Genomic DNA, 26,297 nt, shown 5'->3' with positions numbered 1-26,297 from the left:
ACAAGGTCATGGAAGCTCTCCAAAGACAGCAAGCTCCTTGCTGTTTTCCAGAAAAGCCTTTCTTTTTTGCAATTTTAGGAGAAAAAATGCAACTTTGTGGTCTCATTTTTCAGTGGGACCCTTCTGAGAGAGATCCTTTGTTGATAATGGAGCGGATTTTTCTTCCCTACAGGTTTCCAAAGACTATTTTCATAGTTTTAGAGACGATAGCACAAATTGTAATTAAGGCCAGGACCAGATTGTTAAGTTTAGCAGGTCAAGAATTTGCAGTCATCTATTTACCATTGAAAAAAGATTATCTTAATTGGGCAATGCAAAATTCTGATGATTTGCAGTATGCATTGTTGGACTTCCCAGGTGTTTGTTCTGTTCATTACTGTCACGGTCCGTTCCGGTTAACGGGTAACGTGATAATTTTTTGGTGCAAAAATAACCAACAAGGCACAGGGGATTTGTAGTAACAAATCAACGAAATGCAGTTTTATTGAAATAACCACAACTGAAAAGCGTTGGTGAGGGGAACTGGGGAAGATAGGGAGAAAATAAGGAAAGAGGGAGGACAGGAGGGTAGAGGGGTTATAGCTGCTGAGATGTGGTGCCACTTTTGTCCTTCGGGGTCCAGCCGTCGAAGCTCAGTGGGTCACATCTGGGGAGATCTCAAAAAGCACGGCTAACCAGGGCTCCAATTATACGATTTTTTTTGTTAGGGGGAAGGGGAGCCAAACCCAAGGTCTCCGAGGAGGCTAGCCAAGCAACAGGCAAAATCATTGTTTTCATGGCCCAATGCTCGCAGGTGCGTTTATTCTGGGCAGCTTTTCCCCCCTTCGTGCACACCTCCCCTGATCTCAGGGGGGTGTTCAGTCCCAGTCTCTGGAAGAAGGTGAGAGGGGGGTTTTCTTGCACAGGGATTTCTTGTCTTGGTTCCTTGATGAAGAGGCTCACATCTCTGCTTGTCTGTCACGGTGTTTGAAGGCAGACAAGAGGGGTCTTCTCTTGGAGGGGGGCACCGCCCTAGAGCTCAGACCAGCCAGGCCAGGAGGTAGGGAGAAAGTCCAGATCCATTGTTCAGAAAGGGCAGAATGCCCCCTTCAAGTTCAGCATGGCGTGTTCTGCAAACAACACCTGTGGAAACAGTGAGCTGAGAAGCACCTGACCTCCCCTCCCCACTGGCTCAACAGTTTTTAACTTTTCTGTGGTCTTTTCTTCATGGCAATTGTGAGGCAAAAATGAAGGACATTTCGGACAGACTCTCACACGACCCCGTGACTCACGATTGTCTTGAGGGATCTTCATCAGCAGAACTCTGGAGTGTCGTTGATGAATCTTCGGAACTCGTTGCACGTCGGTAGCATAACCAGGAAAAAATAGGGATGACATAAAAAAAGAGGATAAAAAGAAGAGAGAGGGAAAAAAGAAGAAAAAAAGAAGGGAAAGGGAAGCAATAAACAAACATAAATAATATTGATTATCATAACAATTTTCACACGTGGTTATTCTTTTATAACAATTTCAAAATGGCTAATTATTATGATTTCAAAAAAAAAGCTAATTAATTAAAGCAGTATCATTTGTATAACAATTTCAAAAAATGGTTGAAACAAATCACAAATAATCAAAAAAACCAACAAACAAATCAATATAAGCATTGTCTTTTAAAAATTATTTTCTCAAATAATCTACTAAAGATCAAAATTACCTTCTGTAAATCATACTTGAGAATCAAAAATTGCTCTAAAGCACATATGCTTATTTCATAATTGTTTTGTGTCAAATGTTTTGGGGACGTCTATAGTATAGAGGACATCAGCTAAGCAGTGTGCATTGATTACAGACATCAATCTCCTTAGCCTTTTCATCATGTTCCAATTCATAACGAATAGGGCTGCTGACAAGATAAAACCAAGCATAATTAGAATCAAAAGAACAACAATTGGATGGCACACACTATTCAGGACACCTGTGGCAGTAGGTGACCACCCAAAGACAGTATCCCACCACCTATGCTCAGCATCTTGCTTTACCCTCTCCATAACCCGGTGTATTTGTTCTTGAGAATTTCAACCAGGTCCTGATGGAGCAGCAGTTGTCTCACGAGGGTGAGGTTCATTCCGATAGGAGTGGGCATCAGCTTGTGAATCAGTGTGTAGTTGGATTGCAGTAGGTAGTGAGAGGTAACTGGAGCTTCATAAGAGAAATCACATCCTACAATCTTAGTAAAGTTACAAGCACAAAAGTTTGAGTGATTCTTTGTATCTACCACAACATCTTTTACAAACACAAAATCACAAATGCTTCTAAAGCATGCACATCTATTGCCTATGTGTATAAGAACTGTTTCAGTAGCCTCATTAGGACGAATCTCAAAATGACAGATGTTTTGCTCTGTGTCTAAACAGATATCCTGAGCTATGATTGCATTGCTTTTACAGATGAACCCTTGGTTTTCTCGGACAATACAAGATTCCAGATTAACAGTTTGCCATTTGTCATTGACCTGACGGGCCCATCCCCTATGTTCTGTGGGATAGAGAGCAGCTCCGTCATGGTTTAATCCTAATGCAAGAACAGGAACAGACCAAATGCACAGAAGCATTGCGTATGCTTAAAACAAAAGCAGTGGCTGTGTTTGAAATGAGATCATAAGTAAAGTTCACCAGATTCCACCAGGATTGGAATTGTCTTTCAAACTCAGTGGCACTGTCCCAGATTATTTTCCAAATTTCTGTGGGGAAAGTTCCTTCCTCGCCCTCTCTTATAATTGAAGCAGAGACTGACTGCATCCGTAATTGTGCCTGGATACAGCTGAGGCCTAAGGAAACACTGTTCTGTGTAGCACCAAGTGCATCAATTACCAATTTGTGATTATTCACGTTCACTCTTTCCCAATTTGGCAAAATGTTTGACAGCAGCCACTGGTGTGTCCCCAAGGGTAACAGAGATGACCTCAGTGGTTGCTGTAATTTGGTCAGATCTCTAGTTGTAGCAGCCAATTTGTTCATTAGTACTTCAGAATCAATGCTATTCAGAATTCCCAATCCTGTATCCACAACACTGGTCACGTCCCTTGGTGTTCTAATTTTAAAAGAGCTTCGTTTCCGAAGCCAAGTGGTCCAACCTTCAAAAGAAGTTTGCAGAAACAGAGAACAAGCTGGCTGAATATCTGAAACTTTGTTCTGCATTAGCAATTTGATCTGTTTGAGAGACATGCCAAATTGAACAACATTTGTTGTTGGCCAGTTTTCCTGATTATATACGGTCCAATCTTGAAAATTCTTGGGATGAGTATGACCGGTGGTACGGGTGAAGTGGTGACAGTGGTAAAGTAGGTTTCAGCATTTATTACAAATTCAAAAGAAAGGTCTTGAGTATCCTTGGACCAGAGGCAAACTACCTCCACAGTGTGAGTTAATGTAAAACTGTGCCAGCAGTCTCGTACGCTTGGGTGTGTACAGACTTGCTCCTGTTTGTTTTCCTGATCTGTGGAAACACTGATTGCAGTTGCTTTGCCATAGTCAGACCCATTAACTGTTCAACACCCAATGCTAATTTGTTCTCCCACTACTCCTTGAAGCTGCCCGGTTTTGTTTCTCCCATTCTCATGTAGTATACAACTTGTCTTCATGTGTAACTACTGTTAGTAAGTTTAGACCCGTGACATCTCCCATAGATCCGGTAAATTGCAGGAAGGCTTGAGACCAGGGCCATGTAAAGGGGCTTTTTGTTGCCTCTTTCAATTGGGGTGTGATTGCTGTGTTTACCATGCTCAGTGCAGGCCTTGCAGTGTCTGCCCTTTGAGATGTATTAGAAAAGGGCTTCACACCTTGCATCTGAAAGAGCGTAATTACAGCACTTGGTGTGGGTTTTGGTACAGTGTTTATCTTAAATGTGTAAACCAAGCCTCTTAATCCGAATGGACTAGCTGTGTCATTCTGCCAACGACATGTCACGTAAGTAGGTTTGACCAAAGTAAAACTGTACCAGCAATCAAGTGATTCATCATTACAACCTCTTGCAATTGCAACATTGTTAGTTTTGGGACCTAAAGCATAACTACCAATATGTTCCTGGCGGCAACGCAGAGCGAGGGGACTTTTTATTTTGGAACTTCCCCATTTCTTCGTGGGACATAATTTTGCTGAAGGGATATCCAGATGATTCCTTCCACCTGTTTCCATAAAATTTCCAGCAATTATGATGGAGGTGGCCTTTTCATGGAGAGTTCCTTCCACCTTTCTGCATGTTACCACAATTGACTCACCAACCGTTCCCATCAGGGTTCTGACCAATTCGTTCTGGTCCCATCTCCACTCATTCGGGCGGTACACCTTGGAGTCACACTGCACTAGGGTTGCCAGGCTCGGGTAACGACCCTTGGGATAGGATCCAAGAACACTGGTGTGCTGAATGGTGGCTTTGGGCCACAGCTTCTCACCAGGGGGTTGTCCATGAAATTGTGGTAATATGCAGAAAAGTATTAGCAAAGCTATCATGTTTCAGATGATTCTCATGTCCCTTGGGGTTCTCCTGTAAAAGCATAAACAACAAAAAATCCTGCCACTGAGAGGCAGAAAGGAGTTTAAAATGAAGGGATTATCCAGCGTGTATGTATGCAGTGCTCTTTTCCAAGAGCATCAGAGGCTACCCATGCATGTTTGTTCAGAGGGGTTTTCAGCACAAGTGGTACCTTGCCCACCGTGGGGAGGTCCACTAAGACAGGTTGTCCAGGGTAATGTGATGGATTATTTGGATTGTCAGGACCCTCCAGCGAAGGGACGATGCTTGGAGGTGTAGGGTAAAAAGCAATGACTTTGGGGCAGCCGTTCACCCCCCCACCTGCCTTTCGCCCCCTTAACAGCCTCCCACAGCCGGCAGTCCCAGTTTGCTTTCTGTGGCTTAAGGAACCACTTCAAAAGGCCATTTGTCCTTTCCACGATCCCGTTAGCCTGAGGGTAGTAAGGAGTATGAAAGCTCCACTTTATGCCTTTGGTTCTGGACCAATCCTGTACCGCTTTAGCAGTAAGGTGAGACCCGATGTCAGACTGAATTTCTTGCGGGTTTGGAAAAGTTCCAAACCACCCCTGCAAAGCTTTAACTGTATTATCACCTGTGGCCCTTTTAAAAGCATCGCCTTGTACCAACCCAGATACAATTTCTACTCCTACCAACACAAAATGTTTACCTCCTGACCTTTTAAAAGGACCAATATAATCTACCTGCCACGCTTCCCACAAGCCTTTACCTTTTCTCAAATGCAGAGGGTCATCCTCTAAAGGATGCCTTTCCAGTCGCTCGTGGCACTGTTCGCATGCATGTTTTACACATTTCACAGGTAACTGGCCAGCCGTGGGTGTGTGCTTCCTGGTACAGATCTTTTGCACCTGTGTGCTGTCTTTTTACATGTAACCATTCTAATAGTTGATTCCAATCTTCTGAGATAGTTTCCTTTTTCAGGGGGCTAAGCCTTGCTAGTTCATCAACTCTGTTGTTCCATTCACCTGCTTGATTCCCATCTGTTTGGTGAGAAGCTACCCAACCAACCAAAAAGTTTCCTTTACTGGCGATTTCTGGGATTTCTTGCCATTTGTCTTTCTGCCACACTGGGATTCTGTTAACTTCCCAGCCGTTCTGTTGCCAGAAAGGGAGCCACTCAGTGCAGCCTTTGTATACTGCATATGAATCAGTGTAGATGTAGCCTTTTTATACTGCATATGAATCAGTGTAGATGTAAACAGGAGAAGTGTTCTGTGCCTCACGTTGGAAAACACTCCAGAGAGCTATGAGTTCTCCAACCTGAGCACTGCCCTCCCCTTCTGTGATAATTTTTTCACCAGATGAAATATGTAAGGCAGCTGCCTTATATTTCCAAGTCTTTCCTTCCCGCTTTGAAGAAGCATCTGTAAACCAACAGTTTGCTGCTATCTCAGGTGAGAAGGGTGGTGCTACTTTTATTACAGAAGCAGGTTTGTCTTGGCTGGTATCCAGGCTCTCAGTGTCTTGTATTGCCAAGAATTTTGCAGCACCTTCTGTGACAGGAAAGCTATTGGAATAGTACTCTATTTGAGCATACAATTTCCTGACTGACGACTTTTGGGCTATGCCATTGGGTGGAGGGGTCCCATTTGTGACAGCTTTAATTACCTTGAAGGGACCTCTCAATATGATCGCTTGCTGCCGTGTGATTTTTTCTACTTCAATAAGAGCTAAGCTAACAACAACGATCCCTTTTCCCAAACAGTGTATCTTTTTTCAGCATCTTTAAAACCACGGGAAAAGAAGCTGACAGGCCCTGTTGGACCCTCAGGACCTCGCTGCCAAATGTGTATTGATAGCCCTGAGGAGGCAAACTCCCATTCCACTTGGAAAGGGTCTTTAGGATGAATGGGCCCCAATGCCTGATGTGCTGTGGCTTCAAAAATCAGTAATTGTAATGCTTCCTCCTGAGAAGGAGTCCAATCCCATTTGACTTCTTTCCTTAGTAAATTGTAAAGGGGCCTAGCAATGATTGAGAAATCTGGGATATGTTTCCTCCAGAATACTAACAGTCCTAAGGCTTGCTGGAGGTCTTTTTTGTTTTCAGGCATTTTCATCTGCTCTAAAGAAGTTAAAGTGTCAGGTGGGATACATGTGCTTCCGGATCGCCACCAAATTCCCAGAAATTTTACTTCCTGAGAAGGCTTTTGGATTTTCTCTGGGGGAATCTTTAAATCTAGGCTCTCCAGATGAGAGATTATATTCTGCTGGAGATCCCCCACCTCCTTAATTTCCTCTCCTCCTACCAAAATGTCATCAATGTATTGGTAAACAGCTACAGTGTCAGTTTTAGGTATTTTTTCTAATTCCTTAGCTAAAGCATTGTGTGCTAGAGTTGGAGAGTGTATGTATCCCTGAGGGAATCTAGTGAATGTCTACTGTTGTCCCTCCCATGTGAATGCAATGTGGTCCATGTCCTCTGGCTGTATAGGTATCATGAAGAACATGTCTTTGACATCTATGGTTGCCATGACTCTGTGAGCTTTTTCTTGTATTGATGTTATTAATTCAGCTAAATTTGGCACTGCTGCAGTCAGGGGTCAGTGTTAGCATTGAGTCTACGATAATCAATCGTGAGCCTCCACATCCCGTTGGGCTTTCGGACTGGCCACATGGGTGAATTGCATGGAGAGTGTGTGTTAATTATTATTCCTTGGGCATGCAAATCTTTAATAACTGGTTTGATGCCTTGCCTAGCTCCAGAAGGCAAAGGATATTGTTTCACATTGATTGTTTTACTGCAAGGCAGTGCGGGTGCGGTCTGAAGCGGCCTAATGTTAAGTGGTGGAGTGCCAAAAGACCACAGAAAACCCTCAGTGTCTTCCCACTGTCTTCCTGCGAGGACATCCATCCCTAGCATATTATTCAGAATGTCCCCAATTACCATTTTGACAACTAATTGATTTTCCTCTCCAGGGAGTGTTACTCTGACTAAAGCAACATTCATGGGTTCTATAGTTCCTAAAGCATTAAGAACGCAGCATTGCCTTTTTGTTGGAAAAACTCCACACTTCTGGGCACATTTATGTGTTAGTGCAGAGATCTGGGCTCCCGTATCAACAATGAAGGTCACCAGAACTTTTTTGGGGCCCATGATAGCTGTGATTACTATATCTCCTGATTTGTTTTTTGTGAGCATTCATAGGTAAACCCAACCTCCGTCCCTTCGTCACCTGTAAGCAGTGGAGATATTAGTTTCCCGAAAGCTCTGTTGGTGTGGATTCAGTGTTTGTGTTTTGGGGTACGAGCGGGTGGGCAGTTATGTTGCTTAGGCTCTGTGAAAGAAGTTGCGAAAGAGTTACTTCCAGCTTACTGCCAGTGCTTTTTAAGAGACACGCAGCCAGGGTTTCACTGTCCAAGTTCTGAGAAAGAAGCTGAGAAAGAGTTAACTTTAGCTCACTAGCTGTGTTCTGTGGGAGGGACTGAGATGCAGTTTCACTGCTCAGATTCCAAGGGAGAAACTGGGGAAGGGTTAACTTTGCCTCATTGCCTGTGTTCTGTGGGATGGACTGAGATGTGCTGTGTGTACTGTACTGTGTATTAGAATGGGGACCTTAGGGCATCGGCCTGGCCATGGCCGTGCAGCTCACCAGGGACCCCCAGAAGCGACACCTGGGTGAGAGGGGTGTCCCCAAATGTCCCCAGGGCAGGGAGGGTGAGGGGGGACACACAGGGCGGGGAGGGGTGGATGTGGCAGATCTGTCGCAGGGCGCCGAGTCCCGGCTGGATGATAACAGGGGCGCAACAGAGCCCCCGTTGGAGCTCTGCAGAATCCCAGCTGCCAGTGGAGGTTCGGCGCGGAAACAAAAAGGCAGCAGCACGGGCCCTGGGGTGGAACTGGGGGAACTTTATTCAATGGCAAAACTCCCTGAGTCTGAGGCAGGCTCCATGGAATTGGCCAGGGCCCCATGGAGGGCTGAGGCTTAGCGAATAGGAATTGCTGAGTCATGATGAAACAGCAAAATAAGCTCCCGTCTTCTGTCTCTCGGACCTCAGCTTATCTCTGCAACCCCATAGGTCACTTTCCCCCAATCCCTACTATTGGACAAGTTTGGATCCCTTTGTACCCTATAAAAAGGGGCTGATTTAGCCCATTTGGCAGAAGAAGAGCCGTCGCTGGAACCCTTCACAGACCCCCCAATAAAACCATCGCTGTGGAACGCCAGGACCTTTTTTCTCCTCTCTCGTCTGCTTCCCCCAATAGCCTGCCAGGCACCTTAGCAAGCAAAGAGCTGGAATTCCAAGACAGCTGATAATCACTAAAGAGCTGATATCCACTCAGCTTGCTTAATGTAGCCATGGCTTCGAGCAGCCTGGGTATTTGGGCTCTCTGTCCCCAGCAGGGACTGAGCTATCCGGCCTGTGCTGCCTTGCTCCGGGGCAAAACCTGCCCTTCGGGCTGAGGGGCAATGCGAGTCCAGGATCCCAGGACCCTGAACAGAGGGCAGACAACAACTTATAAATGGGGGGGTCTCAGGGAGGATAAAATCTCTAGCTAATCGGGGGAACTGGGGGTGGAACACAAGGCAGGGAATACAATGTGTAAACCAATAAATGACTTCAAGGGAGGATAGCAGCTTGAGTAAACCAATGGGGTTTCGAAGGATACAAAACTGACAGGGAAGTTTCTATAGGGGAGGGCAGGTTCGGGCAGGGATTGACATTTAATGGAAGGAGGAGTAAGGAAGGGTCTGGGGCAAAGGTAGGGGCAGGAGGCGTTAACAGCTGGGAAGGGGGGGAGGTTTGAAACTTGGCAGGGAGTAGCTGGGTAACAAACAGAACTAAACTGAATAACGGGGAGGAAAATACAGAGGGGTTGCAAAACCACAAATTACACAGAGAACCTGCCAAATAAAGAAAGCACACTACAACAGGTGGACATCCTGGAGGTGTCCTCAACTCCTTAAGGGACACATCAGGATTGTCCCCAGCAGGGGATTTCGGGATCCCTGATGGATTTTTTGAGATCCCTGATGAATTCTGGGAGGTTTTGGGATCTGTGATGAATTTCTGGGGTTGCAGTACCGGCCAGCATGCGGAACCTGTCACGATGGATTTGGGGCCAGGACTCTCTAATGGGGTTTTTGGGATCCCTGGTGAATTTTTGGGATCCCTGATGAATTTTCGGGGTCACTGACTGATGTTTGGGGTTGCAGTCCTGGCCACCATGAGGGCCCTGTTGCAGCAGGGGCCACCAGAGGTGGCAGCCAGGGCCACCCTTGGGGACAGCCTACGGATCCTGTGGCTCAGTGTCACCAGCAACAGTTCTGTGGCCAAGAGCCTGGGGGGACTTCCAGGGGGATGCGTGGACATCATGGGTGAGGAATTTTGGGGAGTTCTGGGCTGGTTTGAAGTGAGACCCATAGCACGGGGAATGGACCCAAAATGGAGGGGGAAGGACTCAAAATCAAAGGGTGTCATGGGATGTCGTGGGGTGTCACAGGTGTCATGGCAGGACTCTGCCTGTGCCAGGGTGGGCGCAGACACTCAGTGCCAGAAACAGCCATGGGAACATCCTGAGGGACACGGGGACACCCTGCAGGACACAAAGAAACCCTGCAGGACATGACCCCAAGACCTCAGGGACTGCAGCCCCACCAGGGGTGGGGACAGGGACACAGGGGGAGGGATAGGGACACACAGAGGGGGACAGGGACACACGGGACAGGATGAGGACACAAAGAGGGGTGACAGGGACACACGGGACAGGACGGGGACACACAGAGGGGTGACAGGGAGCCATGGTGGGACACAGGGACATACAGAGGGGAGGGGACACGATGCAACCATGACAAACATCAGGGGACAATGTTGCCTCACCTGTGTGAATGCTGCCACCAGGACGCCTCTGGTGACACCCAGTGCAGGGCAACCTGACGTGCCAGGTGACACTGACCTTTTCCCCTGTCCCCAGCCTGTCCCCGGGGCAGTTGAGGTCCCCTAAGTGTGGTGGTCCTGGGACACCCTGGTGGCTGTCACTCGCTTCCGGGCCACTTGTCACCAGCTGAACAATGTCCCCACCCCGCCCTGATGTGTGGGATCTCAGCACATCAGGACTGATGTGCAGAGTCACCGAGATAACCCTTGGGGGGCTCGGAGGTCCTGGAATGTCACCAGAAGTGTCTGGTGGCTGGACTTTGATCCTGCACAGGAGACGACACCTGTATGAGGATGGGAGGATCTCACTGGGATAAATGGTGAAGGGATAGGTTAATTATAGTGTGAAACACAGGTTTTAGAATTTCGGTACAGGGGGGTCTAGAGAAGTAAGATGGAGGAATTGGGGCGTGTCCTGTCCTTCTTCTTCTTCTTCTTGGCCTCCATCTTCTGTGGTGGTGGTGGCACTTTGGGATTGGTTCTTACTAAAAGTGCACTTGTCAATAAGGATGAAAGGTATTGGGGAAAAAAGGCAAATATCTTTTACGTAGTTTTGGGTATAAAGATAAGTGACCACCCCGAGGGCTCTCAGTGTGCTCATGGCTGGCGTGCTGTGCAGACCTCTGTCGGCCGAGAGAAAATCTTGTAGATAAAAACTAATAAACACTGAAGTCTGAGAAAAAACGTGAAGACTCTTTTCGTCCTTTGGAGGGCGGGCTATCCCAAGGCCATCCCGAGCCTTTCCAGGCCATCAAAACAGCCGAGAACGGGACACTGATGGGTGGTGACATTCAGCTGGGACACTGCAGTGGTGACAGTGGGGATGTGGTGGCAGGAACTGCATCAAGCAGCGCTTTGCCATGGCCCAGATGAAGGTGCTGGTGGCACTGTGGTGGCGGAATTGACGCTGTCCCAGTTCATGTCCCCATGCATGTTTGCCATGTTCCCATCCATGTCTGTGTTCCGCCATGTCCCACATGGTCCTGTCTATGTCCATGTCCCCCCATGGCCCTACACATGCCACTGACTATTGGAAAAAGGCTCCCAATATTACCAGTTAGATTGTGCCTGGGCCAGTCTGACTCTCGCTGCTGGGCCAAAGGCAGCAACTGCGGTGTATCACCCCAGAGCTACCTTGGCTTGCTGGTGGTTGCAGCTGGGCACTGAACAAGTCCAGGCTTGTAAGGAACCCCGTTTACCTCAGGAGGAATAGCTTCAGGCGATGGTGAAGAGAAAAAGGAGAGGATTCTGCCGGAGGGTTTAATGTCCAGAGGTTTATTCCATGGTTACAGAGGTCTGAACGTGAGGAACGGCTCCAACAGAACACAGCCGCATGGTCTGATCACCCTTTTAAGCTCAGGGATAGGGGGAGGGGAGGTACAGGTGAGCCACCAACCAGGTGAGAGGGGCAGGGTCTCAGGGGAAGATGACACCCAGACAGGCCAATGACCTCTGGGAATAGGGGCATCCTTTGAACTTGACCAACCACACGACGCCTTGCTGGAATGTTAAGCCTGATTGACAGGACTCACTCAGCAAGGGGGCAAGGGGGAAGGGAGAGAGGTATAGGCACACTTGGGGAAATGACCTGGAAGGCCAAAATGGGACATTACAGCACACCACAACAATTGTCCTCCACATGTCCCCATGCATGCCTGAGTTCAACGCCTTTATTTCTACCCCAGTTTCAGGACTTTGAAAGGAATGAACAGAAACCTTTTCATTTCAAGGCAAAAAAAAAAAAACCAAACGATTTATATTTCCCTGCTGGCAGAGCAACCACGTGCTTGGCGGGTGGGAAGAACCTTTTTTGGAGGGGTTTCCACCCAACTGTGTCCAAAATTGAGAGTTTTGTCCCATTGGCAAAAACCCATTGAGAGTTTTCTCCCCATTTGGCTGTGGAAGATGCCCGTGGGCCAGAGAGAATTAAAACGATGGATTTATGTTGGAGAAGACCTCCAAGACTATCCAGTGTTGTTAAGGCCACCAAAAGAGGCAAAAAGTGATTTTTTTCTGGGGTCAGGAGTGGACAAACCAGCTCTACAAAATGGATTTTGGATGTTGGTCTGTGGACGTGTGCAGGTATCCACAGGCAGCCAGGAGGATGTGAAGCCCCCCAGCCAGGTGTCTTCCCAACAGGGATCACTGGCACCACGGATCACTGGGGATCACTGGGGATCATCCAGGGTGGATCTTCCATAGGGGATGGAGCTGGAGCAGCACAGGAAGCTCTTCCTGCACTCAGGGCACTCACAGGGCTGCCCTTAGTGGTGCCTCCGTTGATGGTGGGTCGCGGCTGAGCTTTGCCGGAATCTCTTCCCACACTCGGGACACTCATAGGGCATCTCCCTGGTGTGGATGCGCCGGTGGCTGGTGAGGTGGGTGTTGCGCTGGAAGCCCTTCCCGCAGTCGGGGCAGCGGAAGGGCCTCTCGTCTGTGTGAGTGCGCAGGTGCAGCAGGAGATGGGAGCTGGTCTTAAAAGCCTTCGAACATTGATCACACTCGTACGGCCTCGCCCCAGGCCTCTCTCCGGTGTGGATGTGCCGGTGCTTGAAGAGGGTAGACCTGTCCTTGAAGCCCTTCCTGCAGTCAGGGCAGCGGAAGGGCCTCTCATCTGAGTGAATGCGCTGGTGCTGGCGGAGATGAGAACTGGTCTGAAACCTCTTCCTGCATTTATCACACTCGTAGGGTCTCTCTCCAGTGTGGATCCGCTGGTGGACAGGCAGGTAGCAGCTCCTCCTGAAGCTCTTCCCACACTCAGGACACTCGTATGGCCGAACCTCTGTGTGGATTCTCCAATGGCGGATCAGGTAGGATCTCTTGCTGAAGCTCTTCCCACATTCTGAGCACTTGTGGGGCTTCTCCCCATCCTGAATCTGCTCATGGACCCCCAGCTCTGAGCTCCGGCCGCCTTCCCGGCCCAGGGTGGGACTTTCCTCCTCAGATCCCCGAGATTTGCGTTTGCAGCCCCTCCTCGTGCGGGTTCTCCAAGACTTTTCCTCCCCATTGGATTCCTGCGCTGTGGAGTTGCTCAAAACAGTCTCTTCCAAAAGGTTCTGCTGTGGGGATTTGTCCTCCGTGGTCTCCATGCTCAGCTCCTGGTCTGGGGGAGGAAGGACAAGGAGAGGATGGGATTTGCCTCTGTGCCACAGGGAAGGGCAAGGAGATGCCCCCAGTGCGTCCCCAGTGAAGCCCCAAAACAGATAGCCTTCAAGAAATAATGAGTTAAAACATAGAATGTGAGGCATTTGAAGAAAGCATAGCATTAGGAAACACATAAAGCAATAAATCAGCTAAAGTATGAAACACAATGACAGGAAAGAGAGATAGGTATAGGAGAACTGATGGGCTAAGCATGTTCAGAGCCAGCAATGTCAAACTGACCCTAAGAGATTTGCCAAGCCATAGGGACCGAGCCAACTACACCGGGAATTGACCAAATTAGGAAAGAAGTTCAAAAGTTTAAGGAGGAAGACTCATCAAGAGACCCCAGCCCATGATGAAGGCAACCAGAACGACCACCAAGATGATCCTCAAAAGAGGTGTCCTCGCCCACGCTCCGCCTACACCACGCCCCATATGAATATTCATGCAAAGATATGATTATGTATATGATCTGATGTAATTTTATATCCAAAAACTGTATAAAAGGCCTGCCTTTGTTACGGGAAACTCAGAAATCCATTTTGTGATTTCTCCGACGCATCGCAATAAAATACCTCCTGCTTATCTGACTTAGGCTGAGTCTCTTAAGCAGTTATTCTCGCCTTTTGGGGCAAAATTCGGCATGACCAGCAGGACAGCTTTGGCAGCAGGGTTGTCCTGCAGCCAGGGGCCGTGCTGGGCTGGGAGATGGAGCAGGAGAGAGGGGGAAAGGGGCACTGACTTTCTCCTCACCTGCCTGGGGCTCCCAGGCCATCTTCCTCTTCCTCACGGCCTCCTGCATCGGGCCAAGTTTTGTGAATGGGAAATCCTGGTTTGGGGAAAAACAAGGGATGAGCATGTTGGGTTTGATGGTCCCTCTGCCCAAGAGCAGCTGGAGAAGTCAGCACCCCTTTCAGCCTCGGAAGCCCGGAGCCCGCTCATCCCCAGCCTCCCGCACCCCTCCAGGCAGCCGGTTTGTCCGCCGGCTCCGGGATTGCCCCTCTGCGCTCTCCCCGCTCCGGGGTGTCTGAGCTCCCCCCGGCTCTCCCGGGCATCCCCAAACCCAAGATCGCCCCTGTGCCCGCCAGTACCGGGCTGTGAGAGTCTGTCCGAATTTTCCCTCATCTGCCTCACGATTGTCCTTGGGAGACCACTGAAGAGAAGACGCCTCCTGTCTAAAATATCTGGCTCTGAAGGAGAAAAGTCACATGCCAAAGGCCCTGAGACCTGAAAACTCAGTGTTAAGCTTTTGTTTTCCCAGGTGTGTTTGCTGTATGCTAAGAAAGGGGGCACGGTACCCCGTTTTCAACAATAGCAGCTTTGGAATCTGTCCCACCTCTTGGCCTGGCTGGACTTCTCCTGAGTTTCGGGTGGTCTCCCACAGAAGACCCTCACCTGTTTTACAACCACCGTGACAGACAGACTGAGATGTAAGAAGCTTCTCCATCAAGGACTGAGACGTGAAACTCCTAAAAGGCCCCTCTGCTCCTTCCAAGGACTGGGACTGAAACCCCCAGCCCGGGGGAGGTGTGTGGGGGAGGCAAGCTGACCAAAGCGAGATGTTTGCCTGCAGGTTGTGACCACTGAACCAAGAAAACAATGGCTCTCGCTTACTGCTGAGAACATGGACTACCTGTTACATCTGTTCCCTATTGTACCTGTTCACCCCCCCTCACAGTTTTCAGTAATAAAAACCTCTGAGTTAGCCAGAGCCTTTGAGATCTCCCCAGCGTAACAAACGGATCCTCGACTGGACTGGACCAAAGGACTTTGTCTCTGCGTTGGTAGCTATATCCCCCCTCTCTCTCTCTGTTATGAACAAAAACTCGGTTAATATTTTTTTATGAGAAAAAGTTTCAAAAAGGCAGCCAGACCACTGGCTCTGCCCAAGTTCTGTGTGTTTTGTTATTGTAATCACGGGTCGTTGTCGTTAATGGTTGTTTTTGTATTAGTAAAAGCCCTGGCCGGGGCGAGGTAATGGCCCTTCTCCTGGGTGGGGACCTTGCCCGAGGCTAAGTTGTACCTTTCCCAGAATAGTGAAGACACCTGAGAAGGTGGGGGGGGTTATGCAAAGTGACTCGCAAGACCAGAATGCTTTGTGAGACCCCCATCTCCAAACTCATGGAGAAACCCCAAAAACAACGAGCCACCTAAGAGTTGAGAGACTAGAGTGATGTCTGGACGTGAAGAACCGAGTGCTGAGCCTGCAGAGATGCGGAACACCTTCGGACCCTCTCGCCCTGACCATGGGAGTTGACCCCGGAGCTGAGACCAGGCCGACTGAGTGGGAGAAACTAACATCTGACACCATCTTATGGGATCAGGAGACCCAAAAAGGCTCCCAAGAGGATCTGATCCCCAGCTCTGCCCCTGGTGGACAAAGCTGCGCATATCCTCCTCCTCTGAGTCGCCCTGGGAGACGACGGACGCTGCAGACCCGTCGAGCCGCCCGATCCTGAGCTGATCACTTTTTAATAAAGGCATTACACAGGAGAAGAAGTCTCCTGGCCCTGTTTATTTCAGCTGGGGGCGCTCGTCCGGGATAGCCACACCGCAAGAGGACTCAGGACTGGCCATCTTGGATCTTCAGAGGACAGCTGGCTACCAGGACCAGAGGGACCGGCTCAGGACAGCGACGCAGAGGAGCACCGGAGCACCGGACTGGTGAGAAACTCGGTGGCGGGAGTGGGAGACGTGCGCATGTGTGTGTGAGTGAGACGAGGGCCGGCAGCCGGACCTTCGAAGCGAGAGTGGACCCCTTAGTACTGCGGTTCCGTTTTTTCGCGAGAAAAGCGGCCAGGAACAGGGGGACGCGAGTGGAATTAGTGTGAGTGAGTCGTCTCCCAAGGGGGAATAAAGGGCCCCCCCCCACTCCGGGCGTGCGGAGTGAATTACTGTGTATGAGTGGCACGCACCCCAAAGTCCTGACAAAGCGAGGTCAGGCACTTTTGTAAGTCTCGAGAAGGATTCGAGTAAGATTTGTCAGTCCCGAGAAGGATTCGGGTGGTTCACAAGCCCTGCAGGCAAAGTAAGTCCTGACGAAGGGAGGTCAGGCACTTTTGTAAAGTCTCGAGAAGGATTCGAGTAAGATTTGTCAGTCCCGAGAAGGATTCGGGTGGTTCACAAGCCCTGCAGGCAAAGTAAGTCCTGACGAAGGGAGGTCAGGCACTTTTGTAAGTCTTGAGAAGGATTCGAGTAAGATTTGTCAGTCCCGAGAAGGATTCGGGTGGTTCACAAGCCCTGCAGGCAAAGTAAGTCCTGACGAAGGGAGGTCAGGCACTTTTGTAAGTCTCGAGAAGGATTCGAGTAAGATTTGTCAGTCCCGAGAAGGATTCGGGTGGTTCACAAGCCCTGCAGGCAAAGTAAGTCCTGACGAAGGGAGGTCAGGCACTTTTGTAAGTCTCGAGAAGGATTCGAGTAAGATTTGTCAGTCCCGAGAAGGATTCGGGTGGTTCACAAGCCCTGCAGGCAAAGTAAGTCCTGACAAAGGAGTCAGGCACAAACCCCAGCGAAGGAGGCTGCGGTTTGCTTTTAAGTCCTGATACGGTGAAGCCTAAAAATTGGCGGGTTAGGCAAACTAAAAATCAGGCAGTTGTTTTTCCTGACTGAGGGTGTCAGGCACGACCCGGATTCTTGGCCGTGGCTTCGTGTGTTTAAGTCCCGATAGATGTAAGACCTGACGCTGGGAAGTTAGGCAATCAAGAGATTGGGCAGTTGTTTCAGTATAAAGTCCTGAGCATCAGGCAGTAAATTTGAAGTTCAGTGGAGGAGGCTGGAGCTCCTCAAGGAAGGTTTTTTTTGAAATTCCCGGTCAGTAGAGGCACCTTCGGGATATTTTTTATTGAGACTTGAAAAATGGGATGTTGTAGTAGTAAAAAGACTGGCAAGAGACTGAGGGATATACCTCCTAGTAGTCCCTTAGGAGAACTGTTAGTAAAATGGGATTCTATAGAGGCCACGAAGGGATTAGATAAAGTGAAAATGATCCATTATTGTATGGAAGCGTGGCCAGAATTAGAGTTGCAAGGAGGATGGCCTTGGTGTGGGACAAAGGATAAGTGGATGTGCCAACAATTAAATAATTATCTGACAGCTCGAGGGGATACTGATCCTGAGCAATTATTGTATGTAGCTTGCTGGTTAAAGAGTGCTGTTGGGGATGAAGGGGTGCGAATTTGTAAGGTACAGAGGAAGAAAGAGGGGAATGAAGGAGGGGATGATAGGACTAGTAAAAGATGGGACCCCCTGGATTATTTGCCTCCTTCTGCCCCTCCACCTTATAATCCTCTTCTTCAAGCACCTCAAATGGCAGGTCCGGTTCCTCCCCCAGCTGCCATCTCATTACCACCTGCTCAAATTCCTCCTTCTACCTCTTCAGCTTCAGCTATGATAAACCCAGTATCTCCTCCAGTTCCTTCTGCACCACCACAAGTGCCTAGTCCACCTGCTGCATTCTCCACGCCTTCTCCAGCTCCACTTAATATCTACTCAGGCTCTTCTCCCCCTCCTATTGCTGTCCCTTTACCTCCTTCTACCTGGGACACAAATGCCTCCTCGCCCGATAGACAGCTATCAGCAAATACACCTGCTGATGGGCAGAACATTCAGGGTAACCCAGAAAACCCACAAAGTAGTTTGGCATCTGAAGATGGGCCGTACTGTAGCACCAGATCCAAGACCTCCAAGGCAGAGAGACTCTTTCCCCTCAGAGAGGTTCCTATGGGAGGAGTGGCGGGAGGTGTTGGCTTTGTGAATGCTCCCCTAACTGCTTCTGAGGTGAGGGGATTCAAGAAAGAGTTGGGGCATTTAGTTGAGGACCCAGTGGGCATAGCCAAACAAGTGGATCAATTTCTAGGTCCAAATATCTACACTTGGGGGGAAATGAATTCCATCCTGAGTATATTATTTTCCCCAGAAGAGGTCCAGATGATAAGGGCGGCTGGCATAAAAATTTGGGAGAAAGATAACAGTCCAGGACCCCAGGTGCCATCAGGTGAACAGAAATTGCCACTAACGGAGCCCAACTGGAACCCTAACCAGGAGGAGGGGAGGAAGGCCATGAGGGAATATAGGTCTTTGATAATACGGGGGATCAAAGAGTCAGTTCCCAAAGGAACTAATACCCAATTGGCATTTGAGGGTGCACAGGAGAAAGATGAAGCTCCTGCTGCCTGGCTTAATCGCCTAAGGCGGAACTTTCAGTTGTACTCTAGAATAGACCCAGACACCCCGGAAGGTCAAATGCTACTAAAAGTCCAATTTGTTACCAAATCTTGGCCTGATATACGGAGAAAATTGGAAAAGATGGAAGATTGGCAAGAGAAGGACATTAATGAGTTATTAAAAGAGGCATTGAAGAAGTATTTAAGGAGGGAGGAAGATAAAGCAAAGGCCAAGGCTAAGATCATGGTTACAGTAGCTAGAGAAAGTGCAGGAGAGGTGGGCCCACCATCAGGGGGAGGCAGAGGAAGGCCAGTACTGACCGGGGCACGAAGGGTTGGGAGACCTCAAGAAGTCCCTTTGAGAGGACGACAGTGTTATTACTGTGGGGAGGTAGGACACACCAGGAGGTTTTGTAAAAAGCTCAGTCTCGATGAGGCAATAGCCAAGGAACAGGACAATTTAGGAAGGATTCTTAAGGGGGAGGACTAGGGGTGTCAAGGGCTTTTTACTATAGGGGACCCGATGAAACATCTAGAAGAGCCCTTGGTAAACTTTGAAGTGGGACCCCTAAATGAGGAATTTGAATTTTTGGTTGATACAGGGGCAGATAAGTCCTGTCTCAACAAAATACCACAAGGTATGGAAATTGGGAGACAATTTTGTGAAGTATTGGGTGCAGAGGGGAGACCATTTAGAGCATCAGTGATTGAAGAAGTGAAAATAATTGGAAACTCAAGGCAATATAAAGCTAATTTTCTTTATCTGCCTAACTTAGAAAAAAGTTTGTTAGGAAGGGATCTGCAAGTCCATTTGGGGGTTGGGATTGTTCCAAGGGAAGGGAGGATGGTAGTACAAGTGATGAAGCTGTCTCAAGGAGATGTTGCAGAAATAAATCCTGAGGTATGGGCTGAGGGGGGAAAGAGAGGCTTATTAGACATTCCACCAATAACAATAAAAATGCAGGATGATACCTCACCCATACGGGTTAAACAGTATCCGATTTCCCTAGAAGGAAAGAAGGGGCTTGCTATAGTCATTGAGCAACTGTTGCAAGAGGGAATTTTAGAACCCTGCATGTCACCACATAATACCCCTATACTGGCAGTTAAAAAGGCTGAAGGGAAATATAGGCTGGTACAAGATTTGAGGGAAGTCAACAAAAGAACCATTGCCAGACATCCAGTTGTGCCCAACCCATATAGTCTCCTAAGCAGAATTCCAAGAGAACATGCTTGGTTCACTGTCATAGATTTGAAGGATGCTTTCTGGGCATGTCCTCTGGCAGCAGAATGTAGGGATTGGTTTGCCTTTGAATGGGAGGACCCGAGTACAAAAAGGAGACAACAGCTAAGGTGGACCCGATTACCACAGGGGTTCACTGAATCCCCCAATCTCTTTGGACAAGCTTTAGAGAGTTTGTTGGAACAATTTGTCCCTGAACAAGAAGTGCAGATCTTGCAGTATGTTGATGACCTGATGGTATCAGGAAAGGAAAAAGATCAGGTCAGACAAACTAGTATTAAACTTTTGAATTTTCTAGGGGAGAAAGGACTAAAAGTTTCCCAAGGGAAACTACAATTTGTGCAATCAGAAGTAACATACTTGGGGCACATAATAGGGGGAGGGTATAAGAAACTAAGCCCTGACAGAATTTCAGGTATTTTAGCTCTCCCGGCCCCAAAAACGAAAAGAGATGTGAGAAAACTCCTGGGCTTGTTCGGGTATTGTAAGTTATGGTTGGATCGATACACACAGAGTGTGAAATTTCTGTATAATAAACTAGTAGACCCAGAACCCCTAATTTGGACAGCTGAAGATGATCAACAATTGGAAAACTTAAAAAACAAATTGTCTTCTGCCCCGGTCCTAAGCTTACCAGACCTCAGGAAGGGCTTTGACCTGTTTGTGAGTGCAGAAGGAGGTATAGCCTATGGAGTATTAACTCAAGAGTGGGGAGGGTGCAGGAAACCCGTGGCTTACATATCCAAATTGTTAGATCCAGTGGCTAGAGGCTGGCCAGTTTGTATACAGGCAGTAGCAGCAACTGCAATCCTGATAGAGGAGACTCAAAAATTGACCTTACAGGGAAAAATTAAAGTGCATACTCCTCATGATCTTAAGGCAGTACTGAGACAGAGAGCTCCGCAGTGGTTAACCGATGCTAGAATATTAAAATATGAGATAATACTAATGAATACAGAGGACTTAGAATTTATCACATCAAATGCCCTCAATCCAGCACAATTTCTAATGGGAGAGCCTATAGAGAATTTAGAACATGATTGTCTAGAATTGGTTTATCTCCAAACAAAAGTAAGAGAAGATTTGGAAGATCAGCCTCTAGCAACTGGAAGAAGCCTATTCATAGATGGCTCTTCAAGGGTAGTAAATGGAAAAAGAGCCTCAGGTTATGCCATTATAGATGGAGAAACATTACAAATTGCAGAAAAAGGGAAACTATCCCCAAGCTGGTCAGCCCAAAGTTGTGAAATATATGCCCTGAAAAGGGGACTGGACTTACTGGAGGGGGACCGGGGAACCATTTATACGGACTCCCAATATGCATATGGGACAGTTCATACATTTGGGAAAATATGGGAGGAACGTGGGTATTTAAGTTCAAAGGGAAAGAGCTTAGCCCATGAGAACCTAGTCCGATCAGTACTAGAGGCCCTACAAAAACCTACAGAAATAGCAGTGGTCCATATAAAGGGACACCAAAGAGGAGACAGTTTAGAAGTTAAAGGAAACCGACTGGCTGATCAGATAGCCAAAGAAGCAGCTCTAGAACCAGGGGATCCAGTAAAAATTTTGAAGACAAAAATGACACCTGAAAAAGGGGAGGAACCTATATTTAGTAAAGAAGAATTAGAAGCGATAAAAGATTTAAAGTTACATCAAGGACAACAGGGAGAGTGGTTAACCTCAGATGGACGGGTGTTTTTGAATAAAGCACTGGCTCGGACAGTGCTAACAGAACTACATAAATTAACTCACTGGGGAGTCCAAGGACTATGTGATCATTTCCTAAGAAATAACCTATGCATCGGGGTATATAGCCTGGCTAAAGCTGTTACCAGAGGGTGTATCATTTGTCAAAAAGTGAACCAGAAAGTTATGAGAAAAGTAGCACCTGGAGGAAGGGAATTAGCCTTGAGACCCTTCCAAAGCATACAGATAGATTTCACTGAAATGCCCCCAGTGCAAGGATACAGATATTTACTGGTTATAGTTGATCATCTCACACACTGGGTAGAAGCCTTCCCGACCAGGAGGGAAACAGCTCAAGTCGTGGCAAAAGCAATCCTCGAGAATATTATCCCCAGATATGGTATTGTGAACACCATAGACTCAGACCGAGGTCCACATTTTGTGTCCCAAACATTACAAAATATAATTGAGGCTTTAGGAATGAAATGGAGGTTGCATACTCCGTGGCACCCCCAGAGTTCTGGGAGGGTGGAGCGAATGAACAAAACTCTCAAAAATGTATTAACTAAATTGATTGAGGAAACAAAGATGAATTGGCTGAAGTGTTTGCCCCTAGCGCTATTGCGCATCAGAACAAGACCTTGGGCTGACATAAGAATTTCACCTTATGAAATGATGTTTGGGCTGCCATTCTTGTTAACACCTTATAGCACAGGAGACTATCTGGAAGGGGAAGAAGCTACCAGAAAGTATTTAGAAATAATTGGAAGAACTCTGGAGGGACTTAGAAAGAAAGGATACCTTCCTCAAACTTCCCCTCTCGACACAAAAGTTCACAACATTAGTCCAGGAGATTGGGTTTTGATAAAATCATGGACTACGGGAGCATTAATGTCTAAATTTGAAGGCCCCTTCCAGGTGCTCCTGATCACAAATTCAGCTGTGCGGACCAAAGAAAAAGGTTGGACTCATATCACAAGAATAAAAGGGCCAGTCTCACCCCCAGGTACGGGACTGGATCCAACATCAGCTTCCCTCTCTGGCATTGGGCCAGAGTCTACACCACTCTCACCCCCCGGCGCTGGACGAGATTCATCTGCTTCACAAGCTAAATCACCTGAGTACACTGTGGTAAAAGGACCAAAGGATTTAAAGTTGACTCTCAGAAGGAAGAGTCAAAAAGACTGAACTGTGTGGGAAAAAAATTGTTTTGTTAAGAGTTCTAATATTGCTTAAAATGTTTTAAGACTGTTCTGTGTAAATTATGTTAGTAAAAAGTTTAGGACTGTAAATAAGTAATTCTGGTTAAGTTCCCCAATTTATTTCTAAAGACTCCAGGTTAATCCTCTACAGAACACTCCCCTGGGAGGGGAAACCAAAATTGGTAAGGAACAGACCAAGAGAGGTTTAACCAGAGAAGCGGGTAGAAGAGACTCTAAAGAGCTTGGAAGCTTTTCCTCAGTAAAGTTCCCCAAGAGGCAAGGCCGGGTGGGCAGGCTGTGTGAGATGACCCATACCGGACTCTTGGGAAGGGTAGTGCTGATGGCTCTGATTGCTGGTGGTGCTCAGGGGAGCCCAGCTGAGCCGTGCAATGAATGCTACCAACCCCGCTGTGAGGAGGAAGTGAGCTCCTTGTCGAGAGTCCACATCAGTTCTAACCCTGATTGTGTTAACCTCTCCCAATTGGTCTTTTAAAAAAAAAAAAAAAATATGAGAGTGTATTGGATAGTATACAATACTGCCACTTTTAGGCAGCCACTCCTAGGAGAGTGCCCTATAGGGGAAGCCTGGTTGTGCCTTGAATGGGATGCTGCTGAAACAAGCTCAGCAGATCTAGTAAAAAGCAAAGAAATAGTGAAAATGGTAAGAAAAATTGTTTGTTACAAGTATTTATATGGGTATACTGGAAAAGAGATAAACTCATTTAAGAACACATTTCAGGGGAGCCTTAAACCCCTAGATTTGATCTCGTCTGGCAGCTGCACTGCTAGAGTGATAAAACCAATTTTCTTATTACCCAAAGAAACTGGATCAAGTTTGGGAGTTCCTATATATAATTTGGGAGAAATTAAACAGAACAGGCACAGTGAAATAGAAATTGAGAAAATCCAAAATTGTAAAAGCCAAATTCGGATCCCACTATCTATGTTAAACAAAGTTATCCGGCTCCAGGCAGTATTAAAAATTAAGAATTCAATTATTAGGAACATTTCAAACGAAATAAAAAGGTTAGCATGTGTAAATAATGAAGATCAAACTCCTACACTTGATCCCAGCGGGTGGGAGAACCTGGAGATTTTCAAAAAGGATGTGTGGGAAAAGGTAGTTTTTCTCGCTGTGTGTGCACTTGGAGGATTGCTATTTTTACTATGCTTATTTATCTGTTTCAGTAAAATAGTGTTTGCCGTGAAGACAAACCTGAAGAAACCAAAAAAGTAACAAGGTTAAGTAACCGTGATTACCAAAGTGCACAAGAGATTTATAGTAGATTCAAAACAAAAATCGAGAGTTGATGCGAGCTTAGAGTTTAAGCTCGATCAAAGAAAAAGAGGGGGGACTGTTATGAACAAAAACTCGGTTAATATTTTTTTATGAGAAAAAGTTTCAAAAAGGCAGCCAGACCACTGGCTCTGCCCAAGTTCTGTGTGTTTTGTTATTGTAATCACGGGTCGTTGTCGTTAATGGTTGTTTTTGTATTAGTAAAAGCCCTGGCCGGGGCGAGGTAATGGCCCTTCTCCTGGGTGGGGACCTTGCCCGAGGCTAAGTTGTACCTTTCCCAGAATAGTGAAGACACCTGAGAAGGTGGGGGGGGTTATGCAAAGTGACTCGCAAGACCAGAATGCTTTGTGAGACCCCCATCTCCAAACTCATGGAGAAACCCCAAAAACAACGAGCCACCTAAAAGTTGAGAGACTAGAGTGATGTCTGGACGTGAAGAACCGAGTGCTGAGCCTGCAGAGATGCGGAACACCTTCGGACCCTCTCGCCCTGACCATGGGAGTTGACCCCGGAGCTGAGACCAGGCCGACTGAGTGGGAGAAACTAACATCTGACACCATCTTATGGGATCAGGAGACCCAAAAAGGCTCCCAAGAGGATCTGATCCCCAGCTCTGCCCCTGGTGGACAAAGCTGCGCATATCCTCCTCCTCTGAGTCGCCCTGGGAGACGACGGACGCTGCAGACCCGTCGAGCCGCCCGATCCTGAGCTGATCACTTTTTAATAAAGGCATTACACAGGAGAAGAAGTCTCCTGGCCCTGTTTATTTCACTCTCTCTCTCTCCTCTCTCTTTATCTTTTCCTTTCCCTTAATCCCTCTATCGCATTTTGCTCTAGTTATTTCAATAAAACTGCATCTGTTTTGATTATCACTGCAAACCTCCTTGTACCGTGTTGGTTTTTGCACTCTGAGATCACTCCTACGAACCATCAGGTCATCTAGTTCACTAGGACGGATCCTGACACGGGCGAACGTGAGACGCCCCCATGCTCATTCCAGGGGAAATTTACTGTTCGGGTTCGGGGTCCTGCAAGATCCAAACATCCCCTGCCCCACGAAACCCCCCCCCCCCCCCCCGGAGACCCCTCGATGGATCTGGTGCGAGCTCCCCCATCCCCACTCACCTGTGGCTCCTGGAGGGGGCGATGCAGCAGAAGCCGGGGGAGCTTCGGCCTGAGCGGCGGGGGAAGGCGGCGGGGAAACCAGCGCGGTTCTGCAGGTCCTCTTGCTCCCGCTCCTCTTCCTTCCGCTCCTCCTCTTCCTCCTCCTCCTCTGTCCCTCCTCTTCCTCCCGCTCCTCCTCCGCTCCCAGCTCGGCCCGGGCAGTGCCGACTCCCAAAAGCAGCCGCGCTCTGCCCTGGGCGGGTTCCGAAACAACCCCGTCCCGCGCGGCACTGGGAGAGATCCTGGGAGCACCGGGAGCGATCCTGAGAGCTGCGGGAAGGAATTGGGAGCGCTTTCCCTGCCAGTGCCGCTCTTACTGGGAGCACTGGGAGGGAACTGGGAGCAAACAGCGCCCGGAGGCGGCTGCAGCCGGCGGCGGGCGGGGCCAAACCGCAGGGTGCGGTTATGCAAATACGGGAGCGATCGCGCGCTGGGATTGGTGGGCGGGAGCAGTGCCGGGTCTCCTCTCTTACGTGAGGGCTGGGGGGGCCGGAGCGATGGCGGCGGCGTGCGGTGAGAGGGGACAGGGAGCGGGAACGGGAGTAGGGGGACGGACCGGGAATGGGACCAAGAATGGAGATAGGGACCAAGAATGGGACCGGGGAAGGGGACAGGGACTAGGGACAGAGACTGGGAATGGAGACCGGGAATGGCACCGGGAATGCGGACAGGGACCAGAAATGGCACCGGGAATGGGGACAGGAGCCGAGAATGGGGGCCGGGAATGGGACCGGGGAAGGGAAATAGGGACCAGGAATGAGACCAGAGATGGGGACAGGGTCCGCAAATGGAGACAAGGACCAAGGGGGAGAATATGGGAACGGGAGGGGGAACATGGAAACAGTAACCGCAGGGAGAATATGGGCTGGAGATTGGTGCTCCAAAGTGTCCCAGTGAAAGCCAGCAGGGGCAGTGAGCTCTGCAGCTGGGCCTCCCCTGCGCTGCTGCGGCCCAGGGCCCAAAGGCGGAGCTGCAGCCTCGCTCCTGTC

The 26,297-nt window shown here is 48.3% G+C and overlaps 1 protein-coding gene across 2 annotated transcripts; it reads right to left on the bottom strand.

Annotated features, from left to right (window-relative positions):
* Window positions 1–11,671: 11,671 nt before the first annotated feature.
* Window positions 11,672–25,711, bottom strand: LOC131094965 (zinc finger protein 239-like). Of its 2 annotated transcripts, XM_058042567.1 has the most exons (3): window positions 25,270–25,711; window positions 14,305–14,380; window positions 11,672–13,510 (listed from the first exon to the last, which is right to left on the bottom strand). In XM_058042567.1, exons 2-3 carry the CDS (start codon window positions 14,351–14,353, stop codon window positions 12,672–12,674), a joined length of 888 nt encoding a protein of 295 aa, XP_057898550.1. In that variant the 5' UTR covers window positions 14,354–14,380; window positions 25,270–25,711; the 3' UTR covers window positions 11,672–12,671. The 2 variants fall into 2 exon arrangements, with proteins under 2 accessions (XP_057898550.1, XP_057898551.1); XM_058042568.1 differs by lacking the exon at window positions 14,305–14,380 and having other exon boundaries at window positions 25,270–25,710.
* Window positions 25,712–26,297: the final 586 nt, after the last annotated feature.

This window comes from Melospiza georgiana, chromosome 32 (genome assembly GCF_028018845.1).
Source record: "Melospiza georgiana isolate bMelGeo1 chromosome 32, bMelGeo1.pri, whole genome shotgun sequence".
Lineage (NCBI taxonomy): Eukaryota > Metazoa > Chordata > Aves > Passeriformes > Passerellidae > Melospiza > Melospiza georgiana.
The sequence above is the reverse complement of the archived record's forward strand: the minus strand, read 5'-3'. Positions and strand labels throughout refer to the sequence as shown.

Coding starts and splice junctions, on each gene's coding strand:
- LOC131094965 (XM_058042567.1), bottom strand. CDS start 14,353: ATGCAGGAGGCCGTGAGGAAGAGGAAGATGGCCTGGGAGCCCCAGGCA. Junction 13,511..14,304: donor GGCCTGGGAGCCCCAGGCAG/GTGAGGAGAAAG, acceptor TTCCTCCCCCAG/ACCAGGAGCTGAGCATGGAG.